The sequence below is a fragment of the Bombyx mandarina genome, chromosome 15 (assembly GCF_030267445.1).
Source record: "Bombyx mandarina strain Sakado chromosome 15, ASM3026744v2".
Taxonomy (NCBI): domain Eukaryota; kingdom Metazoa; phylum Arthropoda; class Insecta; order Lepidoptera; family Bombycidae; genus Bombyx; species Bombyx mandarina.
In genome coordinates, this window is record NC_143221.1 from 7,311,366 (window position 1) to 7,336,664 (window position 25,299).

Genomic DNA, 25,299 nt, shown 5'->3' on the forward strand with positions numbered 1-25,299 from the left:
ATACAACGGATATTCCGACCTTCGAACCGAAATAAATAATTGCTTCACGACATGAACAAACAGGATGATAGTACGCAGTTACGCTATCAATAATTTTTCCTATTTCTGCAATAAAGAATACAATAAAGACTTTAACATGTTTTATTTATTTATTTTTTATTGCTTAGATGGGTGGACGAGCTCTCAGCCCACCTGGTGTTAAGTGGTTACTGGAGCCCATAGACATCTACAACGTAAATTCGCCACCCACCTTGAGATAAGTTCTAAGGTCTCAAGTATAGTTACAGCGGCTGACCCACCCTTCAAGCCGAAACGCATTACTGCTTCACGGCAGAAATAGACACCTACCCGTGCGGACTCACAAGAGATTCTACCACCAGTAAAAAGGTCTGAAGGTATTGTTTGCGTTACAATGTCTCTAGGCTCTGCTAACTACGAGATTAGAAGTGAACTCATCTGCCGATTGACAAAAAGGAAACCAAGAGTTTTGTTTTTTAAAACATATCGGCAGGATAAATATATTGTTTTGTTTTGTTTCAATTTAAACTGACAAACTGTTGGCTCCAACTAACAGAGATACTTCCACACATCATTATTTGTCACAAAGGAATGAAATGAGGTCAGACGTCGTCTTCTACGAATTTACGTGTCGTCTATATATATACAAACATATATTATCAATAAGAGTCGCTTAATGCTGAGAAGACTTAGCTGTATATAGATTTATTAAGATATTAATGTACATTTAAAAAATGTTGCGGATACTTAACGGCCGTTGAATTTTTCAATTTATTTTCTCTAATTGTATTTTTAAATTCTATTGGTTATTGGTTCCAAATAGAAAACATTGTTAGCTGTTAGGCTGAGGCTAAGCTCTAACAATATATTCATATTTGAAAAAAAAAATTGTGAAATTGTGGGGGTACCGGCTACCAGTTTTCGGCCTGCTTCTACCGCGATGGACCCTTATTTACAGTACAGTTTTAAGGGCGAAATATTCGTTTTAGATAGGACTGAGCCTACCAGCCTCGAGGACAATGGAGGGCATTCATTTTACGACATCTATATGCTCTAGTAAACATTTAAACCTTATAGGCTGTAAGCTAGAAAAGGTTTTAAAGCTTAAAAAGGTTTTAGAAAAAAAAAATACTAGGCATTATTTAAGACCAGGTGACGCGCCGTCTCTATACGGGGGTGGTGCTATCAATGGCACTATACGGGGCGCCCGTGTGGGCCCAGTCCCTGGCCGTGGGGGTAGCGAAGCTGCTGCAACGGCCGCAACGCACCATCGCGGTCAGGGTCATCCGTGGCTATCGCACCATCTCCTTCGAGGCGGCGTGTGTACTGGCTGGGACGCCGCCTTGGGTCCTGGAGGCGGAGGCGCTTGCCGCTGACTATCAGTGGCGGGCTGACCTTCGTGCCCGGGGCGTGGCACGTCCCAGCCCCAGTGTGGTCAGAGCGCGGAGGGCCCAATCTCGGCGGTCCGTGCTGGAGTCATGGTCCAGACGGCTGGCCGATCCTTCGGCTGGTCGTAGGACCGTCGAGGCGTTTCGCCCGGTTCTTGTGAACTGGGTGAATCGTGACAGAGGACGCCTCACTTTCCGGCTCACGCAGGTGCTCACTGGGCATGGTTGCTTCGGTGAGTTCCTGCACCGGATCGGAGCCGAGCCGACGGCAGAGTGCCACCATTGTGGTTGCGACTTGGACACGGCGGAGCACACGCTCGTCGCCTGCCCCGCATGGGAGGGGTGGCGCCGTGTCCTCGTCGCAAAAATAGGAAACGACTTGTCGTTGCCGAGTGTTGTGGCATCGATGCTCGGTGACGACGAGTCGTGGAAGGCGATGCTCGACTTCTGCGAGTGCACCATCTCGCAGAAGGAGGCGGCGGGGCGCGTGAGAGACGCACAGGCCCGCCGCCGTCGAGCGGGGGCCAGGGAGGCGGATCTCGCCCAAGCCCTGGCCCTCTAAGTGTTTCGAGTCTCCCTCACATGTCGGCCTGGGGACCGGCGAAGGGGGCCTAAGAAGACGACGTGCAAGCTGCTCTGCACGCGTTTTATGCATGAGCATCCGGGTGCTGGAAGGCCGGCTATCCTCAACCCACGCTGGTTCTGACCCAGCGGGGTATTCCATAGGATAGACCATTCTAACCGGCGCCATCTAGGCGGGCTTCGGATAGCCTGCCGACCGAGAGGGCTGGTGGTCGTGGCGCCGACGACCGCCAGTCCGGCGTCCCGAGGGGGAGGGTGATGGGAGAGATGTGCTCCGCACTAAACGCTTCACTTTCCCCCCTTTGCCTTTTCATGAGTTTTGTCTCATGCGAGGTTTGGACGTTGGTTGTTGAGAGACAGGAGGTTTTAGTCGGTTCGACTCCGACATGCCCCGCCCTCCATCCCCAGTGAAGGGCGGAAGTCCGGCGATTTCCTCCTGACAAAAAAAAATTAGCTTCCTCGTTTAGTCATGTGATATTAGTATTGATTGTGTGGATTAGTGTTCTTAGTAAAGCGATTGATCAATCAGCGTACAACGAATTATGGTAAAGTTAGTTTTGTGTACACTAGTTTACCTGCAGGATGGAACGGGTCTGTCTTGTGACGTCATCAGTGGAGCCTTGGATCGAGCGAGGTGCGCGAATGCATATCGGGATCATTTTGACTCATTAACTACACAGTTTGCTTCACAGCTACATTCTCGCTTTCAATCACGTTCTTTTAAATTTAATGATATAACAAAAATAGCTGCCACCATTTTATAGTAGAATAATTTTGAAATAGCACTGAATTTAAGTGCAAATTCCTGTTGATATAATGTATGTTAAAAAAAATTTTAAGATTTCGAGTGAATCGTCAACAATGTAGGAGTCAAAACCATTCAGATTTCTAAGCGATTTCTAGAGAGAGTATATTTTAACGTTTAAAATGATTTCTTTGATCAAAATTTAAAAGTGTTTGTTCACTGATCCCAATAAATGTTCCGGGTTAATTAATATATTTCGGTAGACTGCAACTATAATATTTTCTTTCGAGCCTCGTATTTAGAGTTGAACTGACACAATGAATAATGTAACCAATATATCTTGAACTGTCAAGCCCTTTTATTAACACGCCGAATTTCACTGCACTACGGAACTTTATTAAAAACTATAATCTAGCTTTCAGTTAGAATTTACCTAAAACATTAGGAAAAATGTTTTTAGATGTCACTAAAATATATATTATACTTTTTGTTTTATGAAATTTTATTAATTTCTTCTCATGCTCAATCTGAACCCATTGTAACATTTAAATTCGTCAGTATTATTCTTGTTGATTCTTGTTGTATCCATATTATTCTTAAGCTTTTTGGTAAGTCGTAGTAGCATAAAAGATAACAGGTTCGTATATTAAGCTGTCGTCGTATTAAGCGGTGTGACCATTTCGGTATTCAAATCCGGCGGGCAGATATCATTTTTTCCTACGAAATACTTATTTAAGACAACTTCACGAACGGCTTTCAAGAAAGAATATAATATCATATGGTAAAATCTAAAATATTAGATAGTAACAAATCAGTATAATATCAGATAGTATCGGAAGAACAATAACAGATAAAACCTAAATTAACAGCAAATCGGCATTCCCTTAAAAAGATGGGACAACTGTTACACAATTAAGAATTCGCCTTCAGTTCTTAAAGCGGTGTCATGGGCATTCCGATATCTGTGTACCACCTGTAAGTATTTTACCACAAAATAGTAACTAATTTAAAAATATGTGCATTAAGAACTTCCCCATCAATGTTTTCGTGGACATTATGACATATGCAAGGAACAAGGACTGTTTTCTATTTAAATAAAGTCAGGGTCAAATGGGAAAGCTAAAATATTTCGAGTGATAATATGAATTCGATTAAGTGAGAAAAATATCGGATGCAACCCTACACTACCAGTGATATATTTTTTTACTGCTTAGATGGGTGGACGAGCTCACAGCCCACCTGGTGTTAAGTGGCTACTGGAGCCCATAGACATTTACGACGTAATTGCGCCATCCACCTTGAGATTTAAGTTCTAAGGTCTCAAATATAGTTACAACGGCTGCCCCACCCTTCAAACCGAAACGCATTACTGCTTCACGGCATTCAATAGGCAGGGCGGTGGTACCTACCCGTGCGGATTCACAAGAGGTCCTACCACCAGTAATAGTCAAACAGGAAAGCTAAAATATTTCGAGTGATAATATGAATTCGATTAAGAGAGAAAAATATCGTATGCAACCCTACACTACCAGTGAAATTCAAATAAATTCGTCAAGCTACCTACCAGACCTCCCCATCCGTATTCACACATCTCTCTTGTTGACGTTCTAGATAGAATTAAACAAAAATTACAAGTTTTTAACAATCTATAATGAGATTTCAGATAAATAGCGTAGTTCACTAATTAATGGACGTGCGTATACGTCTGCGTGATAAACTTCTGAGAATATTTACTCTACGGGCGGCGTCGACACCCACGCCACGCGCCGCTCCACTCTGGATTGCAGAATGAGCAATACTTGTAAACAACCATCATATAATCGATTCCGTATAATGAGTAATCGATAAGAAGCCACCGGAAACCTTTTTATACTATACTAGCTGACCCGGCAGACTTCGTAGTGCCTCAATCGATAAATAAAAGACTTAAACTTTTGTATAAAATAAACTTAAAACAAGAGGAATCGGTCCGACGGGGGACACATCAAAGGAAAAACTAAATTGTTATTTTTATTTAATTCCAGCATTTTCATAATGATCTACCTTTTAAACCTTCTCTGGACTTCCACAAATAATTCAAGACCAAAATTAGTCAAATCGGTCCAGCCGTTCTCGAGTTTTAGTGAGACTAACGAACAGCAATTCATTTTTATATATATGGATAACCTATAGGTAGGGTTTATCAATTCTCGTGATAATTTTCTTTCTGGTATTACATAAGTAGACGCACGAAACTTCGCAGTTCGATAACAGCCAAACCGGAAGCAGATCTGTGACATTAAAACCACATTAGCAGTGCGATCGTTGGAGAGGCTGTAAATGACCGCCTCCGCTCCGACAATAGGCCGCGCCTTCCCGTCAACTGTTTTTTTTTTTTTTTGGAGTTTATTGCCTGATATCTAGACCTTTAGGCCAAGTCTTAAGTATTTTTTTCGGTTTATTATATCCCGTCAACCGTCAACTGTCAACTCACATTATACATAGATTAGTTTGAAAAAGATAGTATATTAAATCTCATTTAAAGATAGAATCACATGTTGTAGCACTCAGAAAACAGCACAGAGGCTAGTTCTTTTCAGGGCCTAATAGTATGTGGCAAAAAAATTTAAACGCATAATGGTTCCATATAGGATGAATGAACTTTGCTGCAGTATTTAGAACAAAAAAAAACGTGTGGTACTCGGGAACACTACACAAGCGCAACGTGTGAATGTGTTGAACGCGAGCTAAATGGTAGGCGGAGGGGTGTAAGGTTTTTTTCGTTACGGAATTTCATGATTCGGTCGCCGCGGTCAAGGCCCGCGATAAAATCTATGCAATAGCTTAAAAAGGAATGGTGGTATCATTTCGAAAAACCCTGCAGCACTTCGGTAATAATATATGGTTAAAGAGGAGTTTATTTTGGCCTCAAATGACGTCACTTGTCAATGACGTTACGTTCTACGGAGCTCTATAAGTTTTCCATTAAATGGTATTTATCTAAAATAAGAGCCTTCTGATTTTCTATTACTATTCAATTCTAAAATTTAATTATTAAATGATTTATTTAAACACTATTGGATGTGTATATTATAAATTTTCACTTATGATATTTAATGAGAATTACTTTTTATTATTTAATGCTGTAATTCAGTAGACATAATCATACCAAGAGCTTAGATAACATATTAAGTAACTTAAAACATAAAAAATTAAAATCAATTGCATACTATCTGTAATATTCTGTATAAAGCTGCTTAGTTTTAACTAAATAGCTGAATTTGCATATACATAGCAGTGTAGGCGCCAGCGGAACAATTACATTCAAATTTTCTCGCACATTTGAAACAATGATCTCAGGTTTGTGGGATGGTCTATTGTTTTCAATTCGTTTTGTGCGCAATACGGCTGACTTTTAGCTTGACTTAGTTTAGTATCTATACTATACTAATATTATAAAGCTGAAGAGTTTGTTTGTTTAAACACGCTAAGCTCAGGAACTACTGGTCCGATTTGAAAAATTATTTCAGTGTTAGATAGCCCATTTATCGAGGAAGTCTATATATAGGTTATGTAGCATCACGGCAAGGCCAATACAAGTGGAGCACCAATAAAGAATGTTTCAAAATAGGGGTTTAACTAGCTCCTTAAAATTCTATAATTCAAAAATATGTTCACTTTCTACATAAATGAAGCGGGGGTAAAATTTAGTATTATGCCAAACTATTCCACACGGACAGAGTCGCGGGTAAAAGCTAGTAAAATATAACATTATATAATACCACAGTTATTTAATTAGCGTTTCTCTGAGCACTAACGATTTAAATGTTTATGATCTTTACATTGCAATTTTCGTTCTCTTTAAACAGAATATACTAGAATAATGAAAAATTATAAATATCAATGTATTAAGAAGTCTTTCTTCGCATCTTGAAAACTGCGATTTTTCATGTAAAGACTTTTTTGTTATTAACGCATTAAAACAAAGTCCTACGCTGACGTTTTTTTTTTAAATGCATTAAATTTATATTTCTCGTCTTTCTTTTGAATGATAAATTTTCATTCGATTTATCTTCATTCGGTGCATATTATTTATTTAGGTTTCCCATAATTATATACGCCCACGTTTACACCCACTAACTGTAGATTATTATTGCTTGCCCTTTAGATGTACGTGGGTTAGACAAACCTAATAAATTAATAGTTTAGTTACTCTTATTTCACTAAGCAATACTGATCACATCGCCGAATATTTTTCATTTTTCAATTTGTCTTTGTGTATGTGAAATATTTTAATGTAATATATTTTTTTATGACAAGTCCAAAATTATTATATAATGTCAAATTTATGACACTTATTATTTTTTGTATAAAAAATAAATAAATAAATGACAATTATGCGCTTAGTGGTTAGAGGTTAACGACCGAATCGAAATGTTTTCTTATTGTGATTAAAGACAAAGGAACTTACCGACTACCTGATCTTAAGTGATCTTCAACGCTCACTACGAGTATCATCGGATAGATTTTATTGAAATAACTTTCTTCTTAATTCGTATTTACTTAAATTTCAACACATTTCTATAACTAATCCATGTCGACCACCCCGCCTATTTCCGCCGTGAAGCAGTAATGCGTTTCGGTTCGAAGGGTGGGGTAGTCGTTGTAACTATACTGAGACCTTAGAACTTATATCTCGAGGTGGGTGGCGCATTTACGTTGTAGATGTCTATGGGCTCCAGTAACCACTTAACACACATCAAAGCAATAAAAAAAAAAAGGAATAATTATTTTAAAAATTAAATGTCACTGCGAGATTTGAGATTACACATTTTAATGCATACGGATTCTGAGAGACTTTTAAGAGTCCAAAACTATAAATTAAATTAAATCCACGATTTTTTTTCATATTAAACCGAATAACAATATTGTCAACTCTTCGGAACTATAAAGAATCAATACAGAAAAATAAATTAATATATTCAATATTCACGGAACGGAAAGTTTAAAGGAAAAGTTTAAGTGTACGCTTTGAAAGCTCCTTTGAACTTTAAGCAGAAATATCGTCAATTAGTCATCGACTGCAGCTATTGAGTAGGACGTGAGAAAATTAATACGGTTTCCGTGAATTTTTGAATAAAGATTTAAGTAGTTTTACCATTTAAATAATAAAATTTAAAAAAAAATACTCTACAGACTGTACAAGTTCGATTGAGAAATATAAGTTTATGTTTATAACAGCAACCACGTAACCATTTTTAGGTCGTTTATGAGACACTAATAAAAAACTCTTCGCATATACGAGTGTTACTGTGTTACTTATAATATTTGCTATGTGTATGTGCATTACTATAATTCTCATGTTGTATTTGTTATTTTAGTTATGTGTTATTTGTTCTACACACACTTATCACTTTTTATTATTATTCTCATTATCCTCTCGCAGGTCTGCTGGAAGAGATTTCTCAAAGAAATAAGCAGTGCCTTTGTACATAATTTTCCTATTACTCTGTACTGTGTCTTGTTTTCTGTGTGTACATAAATAAATAAATAAATAATAAAATAATAAAATAAAATAGGTTATTTTGAAAACCGAACAAAAAATTCTAAGCTCCGAAATCTCCTAAGGAAATCATCTGACAATTTCAGTACGGCTTATCCGGGTGTGTGGCACAGCAAACACTCGGCGACCTGAAACACGTTTATTTACACGCTTGTCAAAAGTTCGACACAGTGCCGGTATTTATAACCGCGGAAGGTGCGCCCCGGGGCAACGAACTTGTGACATAATCATAAAAGACGACCATCAGTAGACAATGTGAGACATAGTCCGTTAACGGCTGGTTGATGAGCACCGTTAAATATCTGGCTACTTATGTCCGTCGACGGCATGTGACATTGTTTCTGAATGAGTAATTAGTTCAGTCAGATGTACTAAAAAATCGAGGCAATTTGTTATAAGCAACATTTCGCTTAATACGCGAATTAAAGGTTCGTGTTATTTGATATTAGTATCAACAATTCGATGTTTTTAATTGAACTTCAATTAAGTTTACCCCATTCACAAATAGCTGAAGAAGTTTTTTTTGTTTATGATGGTTTTTCCAAATTTTAAACTTTGAATGATTTCCTGTAAGATTACAAAAATTTCGGTTAAACCAAATATTTTTTTTAAACTTTCAATCAATTTCTTAAGCAAATAATAATAGCCTTTCACTCTTCGATATTATTGTGTTATGCTATTGATTGATTTGATCGCACTTAATACAATATTTTGAGTGACTCCTGAGGTTTTCTTAGAGATTGAATATGAAATAACAACTTTTACAATTTAATCAAAAACAGTTATTACAATACAATTGATTGTTGATCGTATGCTACAGGGTGTGTAGTGATGTTCACGTTGAAAAATAAAGCCTATAAATATTCAATAAAATATAATGCAAGCATTGAAAAAAACCATTATTTATTAAAACACATTAGCCGATGTATCTCTGAATAAAATGTGAAACATCGGGATCAAATGGATCTTTTGTAGTCACGATTCAATAACATTTCGTGCGATCTAATCCCTGAGCTTACAAACAAAAAACATTCGTCATTTCCATCGCCTTATTCTGCGTTGGATCGCATCACTCTCCGAAGCGGTGTACCGTTCGAATTGATCCCTTTTATTTGATAAAGTATATATCAATCGTCCTCGTATGTAGGTCACAGATGTTTGTCTCCATATACTATTGTTCAGTTATAGCCTTTGATTGTTTCGCTGCGTTCGCCTATGTGTTGCGAAAACAATGGCGACAATTTTAGTACGAACAAATTTGAAATGCCTAAATTACACTAAAGATGTTGAAATTTCAACTGTACAGGATTTTTATCGTGGTACCATCTATTAGATTTGGTTGTAGTCAATATGCGACACGTTTCGGTAGTTTGTTTTATAATTTATTATAGTACTACGCAACGAAAGGTATTTCCAAAGAGTTTATCATATTGCATTCACTTTTTTATCACTGGTGGTAGGACCTCTTGTGAGTCCGCACGGGTAGGTACTACCACCCCGCCTATTTCCGCCGTGAAGCAGTAATGCGTTTCGATTCGAAGGGTGGGGTAGCCGTTGTAACTATACTGAGACCTTACAACTTATATCTCGAGGTGGGTGGCGCGTTTACGTTGTAGATGTCTATGGGCTCCAGTAACCACTTAACACCAGGTGGGCTGTGAGCTCGTCCACCCATCTAAGCAATAAAAAAAAAATCAGGTCTGTCTGGCCGTAAAATATACTCAGTCTGTCGAGTTAACTGGAACATATTTTATCATACTTCCATGAACCGGAAATTTAACAAAACCAATATATAGACGAACGCCCATTTCAATAGCATCCTTTTTTGAAGGACAATCTTGGAGTTCAATAAGATTAAAAAAATTTAAATAAGGTCATATAAATTTTATACGCAGGTTGTTTTTATACGCATACGAATAAGTGATGGTCAGTGGTCACAGTTTATCACGAACGGCAATGCCAGTGTGGCCAGCCACTGTCTATTGTTCTTTCAAAAGAAATCAAGACTTTAAGGATGGTTAGTAAAACCTGTGTGTTGGTATTTAATATGACCATTTTTATTAAAATTTATGTATGACTTTTTTCAATAAATATTAAACATTAAGCTACAGTCATGGTGGAAACTTCCGACTTTTATTTTCACCTAGAAAAAACAGTTAAAACATTTACCAATCAAATATCTAATTGTATACGCTATAAAATCGACTGTTTGATTTTTCGTGTCAAATAACAAAACGGTTCGGTCGAATTTCAAAGTTGAATACACCCATTAAAATGAATAATGAACACTTTTTGTATGAGACTCAGAAAGTTGAGGTGGTTTGAAATTTAATTAATTGCAACGGTTTATTCTTTTGATGTATTAATTAAATTTAACTTTACTTGGGTTGTATAAAGATTTTGTCTAGTTTAATAAATCTACATATACATATAAGGAAACATAAGTCACAGACAAAATGGGTTTTTGGTGCACTTGAATTCAAATCCGGTTTTTTTTTGTTTATCTATTTTTTCTTTCGGACATTGTACATATATGATATAAGACTAGGAATTGATCATAAGACTGATTTTTTTAAATCTTTTACAGCAAAATGAATTCTTCTTTCAGTAAAACTCAAAGTATTCATATTAGCGCTAGAGAATCTCAATCTAAAAACAACGGCTTTACGTTGGATTCCTCTTACAGCGCTATCTCCTATCACTAACCCTCAGGTTGGCAAACATTACAACTTTGGACACAGAAGCGCCGAAAATATACAGGAGCTCATTCATACTACTCACTCGTAATTATGTCCAAAATTAAGCAGCTTCAATCGCAATTTTCAATTTTATTAAAATATTTTATATGTTTACTCTGTATCTTGAGCATCGCAGTATTTTCAGGCCTTGAACCAATAAAACCTTAGGCATCGGTGTAAGAACATCTTAAATGCTAGTTGCACTTTCCGCACCTAACTACTGAATAGAGAAGAAACAAAAATATCACTGATAAATTTTTGCATGTTACAGACAATTTTACTTGCTTGTTCAATTCTGCAGCGGGCTTTAAGACTATGATCATCTTTGTCATCAACAACCGCGTATACTTATAACGTCTGATGTGTTAAAGGTTAGTACCACTGCTTAGTAAAGAAGCGTGAGGTTGCGATGTTTGACTTATTACCATTTTGTTAACCGTTTATAGTTGGTGTTTAAGCTGTAGCTGGTATGTCTGTAGTCTTTGTGGACTAGAGTTTGAAGATACGGAGGGCTATCAAGATTCAGATACCTTCTTAGTGCTAAGGGCTGTAGACAATCTTGGTGAAAACTGGTCGACGCCGTTTGTGGAAATCGATCAGGAGCAAATCCACATCAAGATAAGGATTTGACTTCTCGACAAGGATCCTTGAATTTGATGATTACTTCACGGAATCGGGATTGTGGTTTGGTAGTAAATAATAATCGTGGCGCGTAATCAATATAAAAAACCTCAAGATACAATCTTGACACTTTGAGAACAGCAGTTGACAGTTGACGGGAAGGCGCGGCCTATTGTCAGAGCGGAGGCGGTCATTTACAATCTCTCCAACGACCGCACTGCTAATGTGGTTTTAATGTCACAGATCTGCTTCCGGTTTGTCTGTTATCGAACTACGAAGTTTCGTGCGTCTACTTATGTAACACATGAAAAAAAATTATCACGTGAATTGAAAAACCCTACCTGTAAGTTATCGATATATATAAAAATGAATTGCTGTTCCCTAGTCTCGCTAACACTCGAGAACGGCTGGATCGATTTGGCTAATTTTAGTCTTGAATTATTTGCGGAAGTCCAGAGAAGGTTTAAAACGTAGATGAATATGAAAATGCTCGAAATTAAATAAAAATAACAATTTTGTTTTTCCTTTAATGTGTCCCCCGTCGGACGGATGGATTCCTTTTGTTTGTTTTAAGTTTATTTTATACAAAAGTTTAGGTCTTTTATTTATCGATTGAGGCACTCCGAAGTCTGCCGGGTCAGCTAGCTATTAATAAATTACGATACTATTATTATATATTTATAAGTATATCCAATAAGCACACCTGTGAGATAGATATACTTGTAAAAAGAACAAATTCAAAGTAACGACAGAAACACAAATAAACAAACGTGACTGGAAACTGTTACAGTATAATTTTACACGCAGAGTTCGATGCGCCACTGATTTCTCGTGTTTATTATAAGACCGTTGTGTGATTCTGAATTTGAAGCAAAGAAAAGATAAAACTAAATCAAATCTGATGTGTTGACGTTTCCGTAAACGATAACACAAAACAAAAAAAAATATCTTCGGAAAAAATAAATTTGATGTGATTTATATGGCGTGCAATGTAACACAATTAAAATCGCACTTCAATGACTTTAAGTTCAATGACCTCAAAATAATACATAGAGTAAATTTTAATTATATATTTACTTAATTTGACTTGTATTCACTCAACGATTTAAATACAATTATAGTTACTCACACCTCATGACTTTGATTAATATTATGTATAGCATCCTCTCTTTGGTTTTGTCGTTTTTTTCTTGTTAAGATAGAGAAAAACAATATTTTTCACTAAAACACTTGGTCTATTAAACAAACAAACAAACCTGGAAATTCTCTACAGCCTGGACGTTATGTCTGACTTTGAATTTTCCAAATTCATACTTGACAAGAATCCAAATTACCTCAAAACGTCTGGAACTGAAAGTCTTAAAACTTTGTAGCAAATGAAAAATAGTACCTAATTATTTGATAGACCGTTATGATAATCGACCTTGCTTACTGACTTGTAATATATTATTATGTTATGTAAAAAATATCATTTCATATATTTTTCAAATTGCAACTTTTCGTATACATTGCGGCTAGGTAACTCTCAATTTACTTTTATTTATGTAAATTAGAATATTCAACTGGAATATTGTGTTACAGGTGCCAGAAATACGGGACAACAAGAAGTGTGCTCAAAACTCGATTTTAAAATATTTTAACAAAGACACTACTCATTCTAGAGTGACGAGACGATATTTTTAAAAAAAAATGATCATTGTATCTATAAAACATAACGTTGTACTTATACCGTGTTATCTTACACTTATATAGGAGATGATTAAATTACTTTACTGGTGGTAGGACCTCTTGCGAGTCCGCGCGGGTAGGTACCACCACCCTGCCTATTTCTGCCGTGAAGCAGTAATGCGTTTCGGTTTGAAGGGTGGGGCAGCCGTTGGTACTATACTTGAGACTTTAGAGCTTATATCTCAAGGTGGGTGGCGCATTTACGTTGTAGATGTCTATGGGCTCCAGTAAACACTTAGCACCAGGTAGATTGTGAGCTCGTCCACCCATCTAAGCCATAAAAAAAAATTAATTAAAATCATCATTGTATCAATAAAACAAATCGTTGTACGGAAACCGTGCTACCATTACTTATTTATATATTACCGCTGGCTGATGTCTTAATCACAGAATCATCTCTTGGACTTGTGTTCTAAACAATAGAAGTTCAACACACAAAAGCCCATAATCATAATTAGCCGTTCGACTTCAATTAAAAGTCGATGCATAGAATTTATAGTTTGGGCTCTCAAGTGAACAATTTATTACGACCATTGATGTTTTGTTACGAAAGAGTAGTTCATATTTTAACTAACGAATTCCACTGGTCAAAATGCTTAGCTTTCCGAATTATTTTTAGATGTATTTTGAAAATTATTCAGTAAATGTATATTAAATACTCTAAAATGTATATGTGTATTTGTCGTCCATAAACGGGCTTATATTTTTTTGTAGACCAAAAATTCTCATTTAAAATTAATTTCTATATTTTAAATTGTATGCAATTAATACTTTATTTCCTTGGTTATTGTATACCTAATCCATAAAATATCACTATTAATGATAAGGCTACTCATTGAATTGTTATGTAACGTATTTTTCTATTTTTGTAACATATTATTTTTAGTAACACTAAAACTATTATGCGACTTAAATCTTGGACTCCGTGGAACTATTTACTTTTAAAACTAAACATTTTAAAAATAATTCCCCAATATCGAAATCCTTTTGGCTAAATAGAAAAAGCTTAATACTTTAATTATATCGCAAATTGTTTCGAATACGCTCACAATCTCTCGTTCACGATTTATTGATACTGAAAATACGTAGCTCCTCTTTCAATACAAAACATTTTTTATACGCGTTTTTACAAAACATTCTTTAAACAAATTTTACACGCGAATTTAAATTTAATTAGATTTATATACGTACAGGGGTCGTTAAACTGTTCGTATTGATACACTGTATTCGCTTTTTAATCAAATTTCAACGGGGTCACGTCATGTACTGTCATTATCAGCAAAGTATTCGGACCTTTCATCGGGTTCATACACGTAATATATTCTTTCTTTTACTCATAACATTGTTTGTGGCGAAAAATATAAATTAAAACTTTTCATAATAAAAATACGTATAATAAAAAATAAAAAAAAACTATATTGCTCTCAAAGCTGTATCTTCGATCGCTTGACCAAAGAAATCATCAATCAATTATTAAATGTAACTGAGACACTGCATCCGAAATCAATCGAAGCCGTCGAATCAATTGTCGCTCAGAAATCTGAAGGAGCACAGGATTTGAACACTTGCAATAACCGTATAAAAGCGGAGTGCGTGAAACGTGACGGATTTAGACGCGTAAGACTTCGCGGACTACTCGCGGTGACATCGCGCAGGCGCGCGGACTCAGCGCTGGCGCTTCAAAGACTGAATCTGACCGACTCCAGCCCGGCTCAGACAAACGCAAGGGACGCATTCAGATAGCCTAATTCTGTTGTGACAACATGAAGAAATTACAAAAAAAATTATTAATTACAAATTCGTTGTGATATAAAAACGAATTGCTGTTCGTTAGTCTCGCTAAAACTCGAGAACGGCTGGACCGATTTGGCTAATTTTGGTCTTGAATGATTTGTGGAAGTCCAGGAAAGGTTTAAAAGGTAGATAAATATGAAAATGCTTGGAATTAAATAAAAATAACAATTTTGTTTGACTGATTCCTTTTGTTTGTTTTAAGTCTATTTTATACAAAAGTTTAAGTCTTTTATATGTCGATTGAGGCACTACGAAGTCTACCGGGTCAGCTAGTTTATTAATAAATAACCAATCAAAATAATTTAACATAAATCAATTCATACAGTAGGACAAATCTTCCAATGCGCTTAAATGAGGCACAGTTTCCAAGATACTGGCTGCGTTACCTCGTTGGACAGCCAGACTCACTCTCTGTGCAAAGTTGTGTAGCCTATTATTAATTTATATTCGAAATCCGAAAGTTTCCTCCAGTCAGATTTAGGCATCGAGTCTAAAGTATCATAGAATTTTCTAGAAACGTCCTTTAAGACCTTTTAAGGTTTAATTTGGTAGCTCTTTTCTATTGATACCTATACTTGTCTTAAAGCCTGTTTATTTTCAAAAAGACGTACAAAGCCATTCACGGTTAATTAATTAGTTTGGAATGTTACCCTAAAGTTTTTGCTGTGTAGAGGTTCGTTCGTTCAAGAGCCCAGCACTCGACGACACGTAGCTCTCTCGACCTGTCACTAAACTTAAATTTAACTTACAAAAATTCCAGTCTTTTGTTACAGCACGAGGCCTCACGTCCGGGAAGCCGACACTTGACCTACCGACGTATTTAGATCTTTTGTGTCACGGGATAAAGGGAAGCGTGACTTATCCTATTCGAGTATTAAAAAACCTATGAATAAGACTTCGTTATTATCATAAATTTTCTGGAGCGACACTTCGATCGTAGTAAACTTACCTTTATAGGTAAGAGTTGATGATATATTTTTTTTCTTTATTAACGATGCCCTATACGATGTAGACTTGTGTGGTCTTTTAATCTTAGCTTTAAATTTGTACTGAAATATGTATTTGTTGTTACATGAATATCATTAATGTTCGTCAATTGATTTGAACTCAAATGATTTTGACAAAAAAAAAAACAAAAAAACAGAAATCTTCTTTCTTTAACTACTAGAAAAATTCTTTTACTAGCGAGGTAGACGAGTTCACACACTTCCTGATTTTAAGTAGTTACCAGAGCATGCATACTGCAAAAATGACGTCATATGTGTTCAGACATTAAATCGAAGCGTCAGCTCTATTTGTTCAAAGGTCATTTATTCATCTACTTGCTTTATTTGTTCAAAGTTAATCCCGGATAACAACAGGAACTGATAGTAGGACCTCTTGTGATGTCCGCAAGAGTAGGTACCATCACTCTGCGTGTTTTTGCCGTGAAGTTGTAATGTGTTTTGGTTTGAAGGGTGAGGCAGCCGTTGTAACTATATTGAGACCTTAAAACTCATATCTCAAGGTATGAGCTCCGGTAGCCACTTAACACCAGGTGGGATGTGAGCCGTCCACCCATCTACGCTATAAAAATAAAAAACGGAACCACAAGGGCTTCCTAAAAGAATCACCAAAGTCATGAGCTCGTCAATCCATCTATCGCTATTAAATCAAAGCAAAGTATACCTATAACGTTTTTTCTCGGTATCTTTGCGTGGCCTACCTACGAGTATACTCTGAATCATTCATTACGAGCGATACATAAAAAAAAAACATGTATTTTTAAACTCATATCGGCCAGCAACACTGCACTATTGCTACACCGCAAACTTAAATAGCATCATTCGTGTATCTGTGGCCCAGTTCCCGCGTTAATAAAGACCTGCCGGGATAAGGAAATTTCGATGCAGTTTATATAGAAGCCATAGATTATGATTTAATCGATATTTAACGTTTCTGAGTTGTAATCGATATCGAATTCGATTGAATTCGAACTTAAAACAAACATCAATCAATAGGCTTTGTAAGATTATCTGTTTTCACGACTGTCTGATTAAAGATGATTGAATGCTGCACGTAGTTCTTAGATTATATTTGTCTTTAGATTCAACAAAAATATCGGTCCTGTAATAGACACATTTAGAGTATGTACGTAACTACTACGTAACACTTCACATGATAGCGAATTTAACTTATACTTGCTTGCTATTTGCAAGCCATTAAAACATCCACCGGGCTTTGGAATGAGCTCCCCTCCACGGTATTTCCCGAGCGCTATGACATGTCTTTCTTCAAACGAGGCTTGTGAAGAGTACCTAACGGTAGGCAGGGGCTTGGCTTTACCCCTGGCATTGTTGAAGTCCATGGGCGACGGTAACCACTCACCATCAGGTCATCAGACGGGCCGTATGCTTGTCTGCTGTCTACATGGGCAATAAAAAAAACAATGCAAAATAAGAATAAAAAATCAAATTGATTTACGAAAAACGCTAGATTTTAAAACTAAGATAAGATATCAAAATACTTCCAATGCTACAAACAGTGCAGGTGGATCACGGAAATGCCAGTCGGTTCGACTCTATTTTGATACGTTTTGGTTTCGCCACGGCCGCCCGCCAACGCCCCACATCAATGAACGCGTCGCCCAACGGCTCGGTTCTCCGCCCTACGATATAAGCGGAACAAACCGTTTTGATATTATTATTATTTTTTCAAAACTCCAAAATGTTGTCATAAATATGAGAATATGTATTGTGAAATTTAAACTAATACAATCTACGTCAAGTTTTGGTCGATGTACCAACTGTATGCGGTTTTCAGAGACGTTTTGAAATACACCTAACAAGCTTTGATAGTACCAAAGCGTGAACCTAAGCTACTTTAGACAATACTCAATTTTACAAATATTGCCGAAGTAATAAAAAAAATATTACAAGATTTTTCCCCATATTCTGATGGTTCTTAATGAGCACTTGGGTATGTTGTGCTGTATGTGCTATGCTGTGGTGTCTGTGGACTCCTATAATAACTTAACAATAGGTTAGCATAAGCTTATCCGCTAACAATAATAATACAAAATTTGTCTGTACACATTCTTAGAAATAATTAAACAGCCTTGTCTATTTATTTAAAATATAAATATGTACATATTATATTATTCTTTATAATATTATATATTATTTATTTTTTTGTTCGTACCATCAAAATATAAGTAAGTAAGTATAATAGTAAGAAACATACGCCTTTCCAAATTTCCTTTTTTAAATTAAAAAATATATAGGTATATTGCCAATTACTTTTATTGATTCGTGCAATTAATTAAATCAACGTTGACTTGAAGGCAAGTATCAAGACTTGTGGTGCCGTATAGAGCCACAAATATAAATAGGCGGTCTTATTTTCTTATTTACGGCTGTTTCAGACTTAAATGTGCAACTTTTTATGATAAATTCAGTTTTTATTGCCCTTGTCGTCGCTGTTACAGGCACGGCCGAAGGGAGCTCCGGTCCCATGACCAATTTATTCGCGAAACTACTAGGTAATAAGGATCGCGTAAACTTTTTCTTTGAAGTTTTTTGTTTTAACAATTTTTTTTTTAGGTTTTTTATTTATAACAGGGCGATATTTCAATATATTTTGTTATATGTACAAAATAGTTATTAATATATGTACATGAATTAAGAAGCATAGGAGCATATAAACCCATTCAAAAATCCTTTCATTATCATGAAAGGATTAATATATTATTGAGTGTTATAATACTGAGTATCCTCATATCTCTTTAATATCGTCAGCTTATTTTCCTATTTAGCTCCATTTATTTATCTTTGAACCAACTATGTCGACTACTAATGTCCGTACTAACTTAGCACCTTAGCAGTAAAACAATTTCACGTTATAATCTGAACAGCGAGATAACGATTATACATACAACTGATACCTCAATATAGTGTCTCAAAGTGTGCAAAGGGGTTAGAGACCGAAAAAACTATGAGATTTTTATCGAAGCCGCACAAACGTAAGTTTATTTAACGAAAAAATATATTTCTATTACAATTACTGGCGCAAACTAGACACTTTCACCTTTAATTCATACATCGAGGTGGATGGTGACGCTGAAATTCATCATTCATCATTCCCCTGCCCTTCTCCCAGTGACCTGGGGTAGGCGCAACATGATTTCTCCTTCCATACTCCTGTACCATATATATTTTTTATTATTATTGCCCTTGTAGGCAGACGAGCATACGGCCCACCTGATGGTGAGTGGTTACCGTCGCCCATGGACTTCAGCAATGCCAGGGGCAGAGCCAAGCCGCTGCCTACCGTTTAATACTCTTCACAAGCCTCGTTTGAAGAAGGTCATAGCGCTCGGGAAATACCGTGGAGGGGAGCTCATTCCATAGCCGGATGGTACGTGGCAAAAAAGACCTCTGGAAACGCACTGTGGATGACCACAGTGGCTCCAGGTAGTATGGATGAACTCTACTCCGGTGGCGGGCGGTGCGATGGTAAAAACGAGATGCCGGTATCATCTCTAACAATTCCTCAGAGCACTCTCCATGGAACATACGGTACAAAATACAGAGGGAACCGAAGTCCCTCCGCAGACGCAGAGGTTCCATATACCATTTTTTCGTTCACTCCCCTTTTACACATATAATCTTTCAAGCAATACATCCATTTCTCCTTAGGTCTACATCTTCCTCGAAAGCATGGTGGTGACGCTGACATTGTGTTCTTAAAATTTCCTGTTTTCATATTAGTTACGACGCAGCCCATTATACATTGCCTGTATTTTTCTTGTCTGTACTGAATTGTCAGTAAATGATTACCTAACAGTTTCTTGGTTCTGGACGTGTGCAGCGCGTTTATTTAGGTTTATGTGTGGTATATGACGTTTAACGACTTTTTCTTCCTCTGATGTGTATGGACGCGCCTAATTACAGTTTCGTAAGACCAGACCAACGATTAATTGTGAATTAAATTGTGTGGTTAATGTTAATCAGTCGAATGTTAATTGCGAAATTGTCCATTAAGATTGAGGCCTCTAGATTTAGATTAATTTTATGTACTACATATTCCACCTCATCCATAAGAAATTGGCTGGTTGCGTCGTCAACAGCTTCATCTTTTACAGGTGCTTACCGGCGCCGAAATCCCCTGTGACGGTTCTAAGCAAATATCTTAGCTGACTTCTACAAAACCCTCCGGTTTTGTGTGTGTACTAGTTTTTCTCATAAACACTTCGGTACACCTGAGCTATCTTCTCTTTTCTTACTAAATTAGGACTTAAAGTAATCCCCCAGTGGGTTATAGATCGTTTCCATTCGGATTGATCCTACGCATTTGTACCGCGAAACAATGATACCTTCCGGTTAGAGTCGGACAGTCTTCATATCATACTATTGAAAACATGCCTCCAAGTAGGCGGCGGTGTTGAGTCGGTATATAGGTTTCCTTTACTATAAAACAGCAAGTATATTTTTATTTATTTTTATCGCTTAGGTGGGTGGACGAGCTCACAGCCCACCTAGTGCTAAGTGGTTACTGGGGCCCATAGACATCTACGACGTAAATGCGCCACCCACCTTGAGATATAAGTTCTTAGGTCTCAAGTGTAGTTACAACAGCTGCATCACCGTTCAAACCGAAACGCATTACTACTTCACAGCAGAAATAGGCAGGGTGGTGGTACCTACCCTCGCGGACTCACAAGTGGTCCGACCACCAGTACCGTGAGGTCGTTCACCTACACGGATAAACAACAAAAATTATTTAATAGTTCTTAATGTTTATTGAACGCGAGTCATCAAAACTATATAGTCTTACAACGTCGCACCGTCCCGAACCTTGCGCATCCTGTTACTTTGTTTTGTTTGTTCGGCTACTTGCGGTCGGATTTATTACAAGTAAATATAGAATTTACGAGTGAAATACAAATGAGGAGCTGCCAGATATAATCATTGATCTCGTTAGGAACGCTCGCTCACTTCTCAGCGCTCTTTACGATATCTATATCTATACTAATATTATAAAGAGGAAAGATTTGTTTGTTTGTTTGTTTCGAATAGGCTCCGAAACTACTGGACCGATTTGAAAAATTCTTTTTCCATTAGAAGCCGACATTGTCCCTGATGAACATAGGCTACTTTTTTTATTTTTTTTTTATTTTTAATTTTTTGGTTTTATGTGTGTTTTAATGTTTCCGAAGCGAAGCGAGGGCGGATCGCTAGTATTTTATTAAATTTAGAAGCACGGACGTTAATTAAAATCGGTAATGAATTTTTCACTTGTGTAATAATATGAATTAAAGTTTTTCTCGTTAACCTAGAAAATTATTTAGCAGTAGGTGGACAGACATTTTGGCAATCCATCTGTGTGTCCATGAGTGTCCATCAATCCATCCATATGAGATAAAAATCAATAAATATTGCAGGTAAATCTGGTGCAAAACAATGACCCAAGTTCGTTCGTAGTAACCTCGAGGGGTTATTCTAGATTCGCCAAGCAATTAGGTGAGCTTACGGGGCTCAAACCGGGAATGTTGCTAACACTGGCCCTAGCAAGAGCAGTGCTTCGCAGAATCTACCACCGGATCGGAAACGCGACCCAGGCTCTTAGTTGTCGCTAGTCACTTGAGAGATCAATCCAAATCCGCAGTTACATTTGAAAACGATCATCCCACCCTTGCGACTGAAATGTTTGTTTACTTTGTTTCATAAATATAGAGTGACGGTACGAAAGACGGATGATAGAAAGCAGCAGTGACAGATTCTGAAGATTTTATTCTGTAATAAATCTCAACTTTTTATATTTTTCAACTACGATACACAGCTGATCGTCTATCGTTTTCATGAATATTGGCAACGCCAAACCGATCCCAGCGAATATCCAAAACGGATAGTATCATAAAATTCCCGAGTATTACACGCTTACTCATACACGTCTGGGAGTCATCCCGAAAGATATCGATCCAATATTTTGTTTGGAACTAGCTGTGTTCAGGAGAGCTGTGAGTCATTGAGTCAGTGACTCACAGCACACCTCTATTACATTAATACACCTATATAGTCATAGACCAAAAAAAGTAGCGTTGGTTGTTTTAAGCATAGTGAGTTAATTAAAATGTTTGTGTTTTATGTATTTCTCCCGTGATCTTAACCATGTGGAATGCCTACTTAATATTCTTGCTTATTCAACGTTAAATAACAAAATGTACGGGAACATTAACTGTCTATCTAATCATACTTTAAATATTTAATGGCATCATTTTACGACGTAACATTATTAGCAAATTAAATTTGCCGCAGAATTTGCAAGCTGTTTTTAAATGTAATTATTATCCTGTTCTACTTAATGCTGTATACGTAACTAAGATAAATAATTAGCACCACAATATAATAATCGTAATATGAAAATTAGAAGAGAAAATAGATCAACGTCATTCTTTATCCAAAGAATTATCGATTATGTTCGAATTAGTATGTTCATAGGTAATTACTCTTATGACTGCATGTTTGATGAGATGACTAATAGACCTATCCACCTGACAGTTAGTGATTAGTTGTTATCAGAGGCTATTTCAGCGTAACCTTAACTAGTAGGTGAGCTCACGGGGCTCAAACCTGACGACGTTGCTAACACGAACCCTAGCAAGAGCCGTGCTTCGCAGAATCTACCACCGGATCGGAAACGCGACCCACTGAGAAGATCCGGCGAGAAACTCAGTGGGCTGTGTCTGAGGGTTCCACACACAGTTACAATAAAGTTCAATTTATCGCTACAAGACAGTTCTATGTCATCTAACCCGTGGGACGCGTGCTAACGTGTTCCACTATGATTTATAGGAACGATATTGTTGGCTACAATCCTGTCAGGACTTGCAACAATGTCGCTTAATTAATGACGTAATGTAATGAGGTTATATGCTGAGATATAATTCGGTTCACGCGCGGTTTCACGCGTAGATAGAGTGAACTATGTCTAATTTTAGCGTTACTAATTTGTTCTAATTGTCACACCCGAAAACAAATTAAAAAGACATTAATCAAATTAGTGTATTCTTAACTTCCTACCCACTGTCTCCACCTCTGATCGTGGTGGTTGCAAATGAAATAACGTATAGATAAGTAGATAAATGTGAAAGTTTAAATCAATTGAGTAATATTTTATCTTATATTCTACTAGCGACCAGCCCTCGCTTCGCTTCGGTACTGTAATTTATTATTAATTTCTCCACTATTTAATGGATGTTAATATACATACAAACCTTCCTCTTTAATCACTCTATCTATTAAAAAAAACCGCATTAAAATCCGTTGCATAGTTTTAAAGATTTAAGCATACATAGGGACAGAGAAAGCGACTTTGTTTTATACTATGTAGTGATCTTACTACCAAATCAGGAAATGTGCAGTTTAACTACCTACTGCTAATATTTACGTTTATTTGCTAGTGTTTATATATTTTATATATTTTGTACTCCAACGCTACATATGTTTCAAAATATCATAATATTAAGATGATCACTTTCAGTTGGATATAATATGACTTATTCTCAACGAAATGTAATGATTCTTTCAAAAAACCTATTTTATATTACGATTACCCTCCCATTGTATTCAACTAAGAAAATATGAGAAGATATATTTTTTTTTTACTGAAAAAAGAAAAACATTATTTACCTAAGCCATTGTAAAATATTACTTTCATTTAATAGTAAACGGGCACGCTACGTCTCGCCATTCTTCTCGTGCCGTGTCGTCCCATAATATTAAGGCGAACAATACATTACAAAAGTGTTTCCTCCTGGGCGCTTCGTAACTGGACCTAATTTATTTTTTATTAAATTTGATTCAATTAAGGCTCAACGTAATCGAATTGCAGCAATCATAAAGCAATAAATCAAAATAATTTGATGCGGTGCCAACAATCAGGGTAAGTGCTCGTGTAGATGTATGCTTGTATTCGAATTGCATTTCTACAAATACATTTTTTTATTGCTTAGATGGGTGGACGAGCTCACAGCCCACCTGGTGTTTTTTTTTTTTTTTTTCATTTTTCTTAGTGCCCTTTTAGGCAGACGAGCATACAGCCCACCTGATGGTGAGTGGTTACCGTCGCCCATGGACTTCAGCAATGCCAGGGGCAGAGCCAGGCCGCTGCCTACCGGCCAAGCCGCTGCCTGTTGAGTGGTTACTGGAGCCCATAAACATCTATTACGTAAATGCGCCACCCACCTTGATATATATTAAGTTCTAAGGTCTAGGTGTAGTTACAAGTTAGCTGCCTCACCCTTCAAACCGAAATGCATTACTGCTTCACGGCAGAAATAGGGTGGTGATGCCAATCCGTGCGTACTCACAAGAGGTCTTACCACCAGTAAGAATAATATATAGCGCACAGGTTCAATGGACTTAACCTAATTACAACAAAGCAACGGACTAATGCTGATTTTAGGTGTCCTTGAGACGGAAGCTCAAAAAAAAAAACAAAAAGTATTTTATTAAAGTAGATCTAAACAGTAGATTTTAATTCGTCATGACTTTACAACTGATTCAGAATTCATTTCACTGAGAAGAATCGGTAGAATACTCGATGCTCTTTTCTATATACAACCAATTGGCTTTAATAAGGAGGACTCAAACTAACTTTAAGCAACAGCTCTGCATTGCCAAGCCCTGGCCAGAGGTTGGTTCGTAGTGTTTCCGGTAGTAATTTCTACTGCAAAATTTGGTAAAATAATTACGATTCATAGCCGCAGCTTTGATTCAATGGTAATTGATTTTGGATTAGATTCAAAGCACGATACCCAACGGATCGCCAATTAAACTCGCGCAAATAGTAATGGGCCGTTAATGAGGCGCATAGCGAATACTAACCAATTGCTGGGCTCTCATCTTATGTACCTATCTTACTAAATACATTGGTCAGTAAAACAAAAATAGTTTTTTATTTAATTTGACTAAATCGATACACTCAAACATCCTTGATGTTAAGTGTTTGGTGGACAGCACAGATCGTCCACGGTGGATGCCTCTACCGAACTTGAATCATAAGGCCGAAATCTCACCTGCATTGATTTAGGACAAAGTTCCACTTTTAACTATTAAGATACCCGATGAACACAGAGTAAAAATATACAAATACGACTCGAGA

The 25,299-nt window shown here is 36.8% G+C and overlaps 1 protein-coding gene across 9 annotated transcripts in view; it reads right to left on the reverse strand.

Moving 5' to 3' along the window:
- Window positions 1-25,299, reverse strand: part of sick (sickie) — a 256,372-nt gene that overhangs the window by 174,682 nt on the left and 56,391 nt on the right. For 2 of the 9 annotated variants that reach the window (XM_089733163.1, XM_089733162.1), the window contains exon 1: window positions 2,564-2,705. The exons of the other annotated variants lie outside the window; for them this stretch is intronic. In XM_089733163.1, the coding sequence (XP_089589289.1) occupies window positions 2,564-2,647 (84 nt within the window). In that variant the 5' untranslated portion in view covers window positions 2,648-2,705. Of the gene's footprint in view, window positions 1-2,563; window positions 2,706-25,299 lie in introns of those variants that run through there. 9 annotated transcript variants of the gene reach the window in all.